We start from the raw sequence: 6095 nt of genomic DNA, 5'->3' as shown, positions 1-6095 counted from the left end.
AAAGAAAAAAAACCAGTTTATTCCAACTGAAGTTACTGAAGAAGGCTTGCCTGGGAAGATGGCTTCTGGTCCATACCTTCAGAGGTCAAAACAGCAAACTGTGATTCCTTCTAGGCATGACAATGCACAGAAGTATGGAAGTTCCTCATTGGTTTGCGCAAGAGTAGCAGTCTGAAACATTAGGGAAATCTGAGCCTAAAACAGGAGATTGCATGTCAAGTGAGGAACTAGCTCTTTTCCCAATGAGGAGCCATAGAAGTTTTTCTGGCAGGAAAGCTACTTAATCACACCTGTATTTTAGAAAGGAAACTGAAAGTCAGTATGAGGATGGGCAAGTGTTACAGGAGAAGAGATGGAAACAAGAAGCCGCTCAGGCACCGTTCCTCTGGTTGTTACCAGCACACTGGTTATCTATCTACCAACAGACATAGCTTGCCTCATGCCCATTAAAAATTTCCAGTGGTAAGAGGGAAATATTTCTTCTCCATTTCCATATCCCTTCCAGTTTTGCAGTTTTCTAATCAGATCCCTATCCCAGATTTATTCTAGCTTATAAACTCATGGAGTCAGTCCAAACATCTCAGTTAGAATATTGCATATTACATGTGAAACTCTGTGTCTGGTAAGACAGCATACAGTTCTAGGCAAGGATGGAAAGTCTTTTATCAATCTTTCTGAGTCTTGACTCAATAAATGATATCAATTTTAAAAGGGTAGGAGGATTTATTTTTAAAGCTGAATATATTTTTAAAGCCAAATAAATTTGACTTTCTTATTTCATTTCTCAAAAGTGAAACCCTCTAGGTTCAACAAACCCTCTAGACTCAAAACCTTCTAGGTTCAATATTTCCATCAAGAGTTCCCAACACTAAATGTGGAGATGGTGTTTGAATCAAGGGTTTAAATGATCAAAACATCATTGATTTTACTGATCTTTCATTGGGTTCTATAACCAGCATGCTCTCTGCGAGTCTGGGTCATCAGAGAGACCACTCTAAAACGTTAAGGTTCTGAGTGATCCTGGTAAGATTTTGATGACTAATCCAGTTTTAGAAGTAATAGAGAAGTATTCTTCCAGTGGAGAACCCAGATTGTGTAGTTCAGAGGTCAGCCAACTATGTGCTAAGTCACTTCAGTCGTGTCTGACTGTTTGCAACCCTATGGACTGCAGCCTGCCAGGCTCCTCTGTCCATGGGATTCTCCAGGTGAGCATACTGGAGTGGGTTGCCATGCCCTCCTCCAGGGGATCTTCCCAATCCAAGGACTGAACTTGCACCTCTTAGGTCTCCTTCATTGGCAGTCTGGTTCTTTACCACTAGTGCCACTTAGGAAGCTCAACTATAGCCATGGCCAAATCCAGCTTGCTTTTGTAAATAAAGTTTTATATTAGAACACAGTCATGATCATTTATTTACACATTGTCTGTGGCTGCCTTCCTGCCACTACAGCAAAATTGAGTTGCTGTACAAAGCCAGAGGGCTTCCCTTGTGGCTCAGTGGTATAGAATCCTTCTACCAGCACAGGAGACACAGGTTCGATCCTCAAGCCAGAAAGATCCCATGGAGGAGGGTGTGGCACCCCACACCAGCGTTCTTGCCTGGGAAATCCCATGGACAGAGGAACTTGGAGAGCTACAGTCCATAGGATCTTAATGAGTTGGACAGACTTCAGTGACTAAAACACAAAACACATCTGCATGGCCTTAGAAGAGCCACTCGATCCATCTGATTCATTCTCCCTCTGTAATAAACACTCTGCCTTTCTCCAAATACTATGTGAAAGCACATGAGCCCATATGTTCTGGAACACTGATTGTCATGCTATAAGTTACTATGTAAGTGGAGCTCCTTACATCCCATCCTAACATTGGCGTTTTTTCTTTTCCTCCCTAGAATACCCTGGAGCAATGCAGTGTTTGTTCCAAGCCCATCATGGAGCGCATTCTCCGAGCCACAGGGAAGGCTTATCACCCTCACTGCTTTACCTGTGTGATGTGCCACCGCAGCCTGGATGGGATCCCATTCACCGTGGACGCTGGTGGCCTCATCCACTGCATTGAGGACTTCCACAAGTAGGCGATCTACTCTCCCTTCTGCCACCTGATGGTCCTCTTGGGGTCTGATCTTACTGCCTGGCATCTAGGCTAATCTTCTCTCTCCAAGCTATAGAATCTCAGGATTTGGTGGGACCTTAGGAAGAAGTTATTTATTCCCTCCTCCAATGCAGGAAGTGATATCGAGTAATCCGTGTGGTCCTCCAGCACGGCCTCTGCTTCAAAGCTTCCCTTGGGCTTATCCATCACATGTTTGTGTCACCTTAATTGTGAGAAAGTTGAGTCAGCCACAGAACATATTACTGGAAAAAGGCAGGATCACAGGATAGCTCTCCCTGGCCTAAACGTGAACAAGCTGTTGCCAGTGGACAAATTGCCCAGTTTTCTCTGAGCTCTTCAGTTTGTTCATTAGACCAGACCAGTTTCCCATCCAAGACAGCCTAGGGTTCTCTCTAGAGCCATGTCTTTTCCACTCTGCACATAGGAAGTTATAGGGGAAGACATTTGAATTGTTCAGAGAACAATTCAACCCCTCTTGCTAAAGCAAGCCTCTTGCATATTTGGAGGTGGTTTTATGCCATTATCAACATATACATACCTTCCCCTAAGCCCTTCCCCCAGGTCCTCTTCCTCAGGATATTTTCTAATCTTTTGAGGACAATTAGAAAGTAGACCCTCAAGATCAAGACCACTTAACTGATGGGCCTAGAAAAATATATCCCCAGTTCCTCACTTCTCTCCTTTATAGAGTCCTCTTTTATTATAGCCGTAATGGTCATGAAAATTGTCTAGCTTTGTATTTTGCTTATTCTTATTTGACCAGTTTGTTGGTTGATCACATTTGTTGCATATTCCCAGGAACGATATGACAGCTCTAGGTGTGGTTTATAAATGGCAGACACAGAAGTTTTGTGCAGCAAACACAAGAATCATCTGAGGCTTGCAACGAGATGAACTTGTATGGCTCGCCAGTTTGGGTTCTATTACCCTCCAAATATACAGTCTTGTGGGTTAATTTTCATTGCTCTATTGTCAACAACTGGGAGGTACTTGCCGCAAGCAGCTTGGGGACCTGAGATTCATATTTTAAAAAAAGAATTTCCTGACCACTTTCCAGATAGCAGAGAAAGTGAAAACCTCACCATAAGACGTCAGGCTGAATGAATTAAAAAAAAAAAAAATCCAGAGGCAGGAATTCTCAACCTGAATTAGACAAGGAAGGGCTGGCTCACTTTGAAAGGGCAGTCACAGCATAAATTGTACTTCACGTTATTGATATTTTTAGCTTCTAATTACACATGAAAAAAAAAAACTTGCATCTATTTAAGGGAAGTGAAAAGATACCAATAGGGAGTGTATTTCTGTCACTGTTTCTCTCCTTTCTTAGATTTACTCTAATCCAAGAAAGACTGATAGATATAGTCAGAGCACACATGTTTCTGTTGCTGGAAAAGACTGATATGTTACACCCCTCAATTAAAACAGGAAGTCAATTCTGACAAATGTAAGTTTACATCTATGCCATTTATCTTTCATTTCGAGGAGTGGGGAGCATAATTAGCGACTTTGTGACTGGTGACATGTGTGTGGGTCTGAACACTCCAAGAAGGCACACATGAGCAATTAAAAGGGAAAAAGAATCCAAAACCCCCAAAGGTCCCCACCATCGCTAATTCAATAGGAAGTTAAAATGCAAACTATTCAAAATAATGTTGTCTGCATGATTGGCAAGTATGCAGGGGGAGAAGCTTTTTGCTCTTTGCCCCATTTCCAAAAAGAAAAATAAAAGATATATTTTAAAGAGCTCTGTTTCTGGGTCTTGAAAGACTAGAACAGAAAGCAGCTGTAAGTCCAATTCAGGGCAGACACTGCATGGCTAAGGAAAGTGGGTTACAGAGAGGAGACGCAGCTGCCTTCTGCAGATACTTGGTCTTTCTGAACAGATCTCCCATTTGTGAGCTTCTAGGAAATGCCTTTCCATTCAATTCAACCACATCTTTGAAGAGCCCTCTATGTGCCTATTACTGTACTAAGTGCTAAAGGAAAGAAATTGCTTAAGTAGAAATTCGTAGAGAGAAGCCCAGATCAGCAAGGAGTTTGACAGGAGGAAGGAAGAGAAGAAGTGCAGGTAATGTGTGAGATCAGGCAAAAAAGACCATGAAAGTGATGAGGTGAGGCACAGGCAAGGATTTGAGCTGTCAGGGCCAGAAGAGATTACTGGGGCCTGAGTAGGCTTCTGGAAGCAGAGTGTTTTAAGTGGGAAATGCAGCTTACTGACAGAAGGAACAGCTCAGGCATTAAGAAGGGCACAGAGTGAAGAATGGCTTCTTTGCACTCAAGGAAGCTCTGCTTGGCTGTAGCCAGAGCAGCCTGGGAATAGAAGCTGAGATGCAGGAGGCCCAGGAAAAGGGATTTATCTCCCCTGCTTAGAATCCTGTCCTTTAAACTGGTGCTTCCCAAACTTGAGCGTGCTCACAGTCACAGATCTTGTTAAACTGCAAAGTTTAGTTCAGGAGTTCTGGAGTGGGGGCCTAAGATTCTGCATTTCTGACCAGCTTCCAGGTGGTCTTGGACTACACTCTGAGTAACAAGCTTCTGAAATGCTATTTTTAAAGCTTTGCTAATGGGCCATCCCCTCCATAAGCACCTTCAGTCGGGGTTGGCCCAAATCCCCCATCCTGTTAGGCAGAAACTCTTTCCCATGTGTCATTTCAGATGACTGCTCAAACTAGTTTCCTGGCAGACTGCCTGTATCCCACCCTAACCCCCAATGCACACCCATACACACCACACACACACAAACACACACAGACTTACTTTCCCATTTCACCTAAATGGCCATCTTTCAAGGCCCAACCCAATTATCATCTAGTGAAAATTCCATGGACAGAGAAGCCTAGCAGGCTACAGTCAGTGGGGTTGCAAAGAGTCAGACACGGCTGAGCACAGCACACACAAAGAAGCTTCCTCTGATCTCAAACTCTCCCTAGCTCCATGTTTGAATTTAGATCTCTTTCTCTATGTTTTATAGTTTTGTAAATCCACTATAGATAGCACTTAACATAGCCTGATTAGTGATAAAAAATGCACATACACAATTTTACAGTAACCCCTTAAATCATTTTTGCAGTATGATAGGATATGCATGGGATTCCCTGGTGGCTCAGACGGTAAAGCGTCTGCCCACAACGCGGGAGACCCCAGGTTCGATCCCTAGGTTGGGAAGATCCCCTGGAGAAGGAAATGGCAACTCACTCCAGTATCCATATATGTTAACAGAACAAATACAGAAATATATAGAAGTCCCTCACCAGTCTGACTGCTGGAGTCTTAGTTTATTTCTGTATTCCCAGTTCCAAGAAAAGCAGATTTATTTAAATCACTCTTTCATTGTGTTGAGCCTTTATTCCACTGTTTGATCTTTCTTATCAGGGGTGTTACATGCATCCATCTATTTGTTTAATCAGCATCCATTTGTGGATTGCTAGAAATGTGCCAGGACCCAATGAATAAGAGACCATCCTTCTCTGAGCTTTGGCTCCCATGGCTGTATAGCAGAAATGATAAAAAGGATTTCTTCATGTTTGCTATCACTAAAAAAATAAGGTCAAGTATATAGAGTTTTAACAAGACTTGGCATACAATAAGTGCATAATAAATGGTAGCTATTTCAACCATCAGAAGTGGTTTTTATCAAATTAATTTTATTATTACTGTCTGCTTAGTGAGCCAAGTTTTTAAATAGACCACCTGGGAGTTTTCAGAGTCCTTAAAATGCTGGCCAGGGAACACCATGGGGACTATGGAAGCCACTTCCAGTCTCTACCCTTTACCTTTTCTCATCTAATGAGGCCAGTTGGTAAGGAAGAATCATTACTCAGCAAGAATACTGTTCATATGTTTCCAAAGAGGAAAGACCTTGAGGTTGAACTTAAAGGCCTAAGCAACATCTTTTTATGTAGAATATAGCAAATACTTCATTCCATTAGATATTGTCTGACTTTCTATCTTCAGCACCAGTCACAATAGTTATTTCTAGAAA

The 6095-nt window shown here is 42.3% G+C and overlaps 1 protein-coding gene across 1 annotated transcript in view; it reads left to right on the top strand.

Annotated features, from left to right (window-relative positions):
• Positions 1-6095, top strand: part of LPP (LIM domain containing preferred translocation partner in lipoma) — a 750332-nt gene that overhangs the window by 722974 nt on the left and 21263 nt on the right. The window contains exon 10 of the mRNA XM_042233292.2: positions 1893-2071. Coding sequence (XP_042089226.1) covers positions 1893-2071 — 179 coding nt within the window. The remainder of the gene's footprint in view (positions 1-1892; positions 2072-6095) is intronic.

This window comes from Ovis aries, chromosome 1 (assembly GCF_016772045.2).
Source record: "Ovis aries strain OAR_USU_Benz2616 breed Rambouillet chromosome 1, ARS-UI_Ramb_v3.0, whole genome shotgun sequence".
NCBI lineage: Eukaryota > Metazoa > Chordata > Mammalia > Artiodactyla > Bovidae > Ovis > Ovis aries.
Note: the sequence above shows the minus strand (reverse complement) of the source record. Positions and strands in the feature narration are given on the sequence as shown.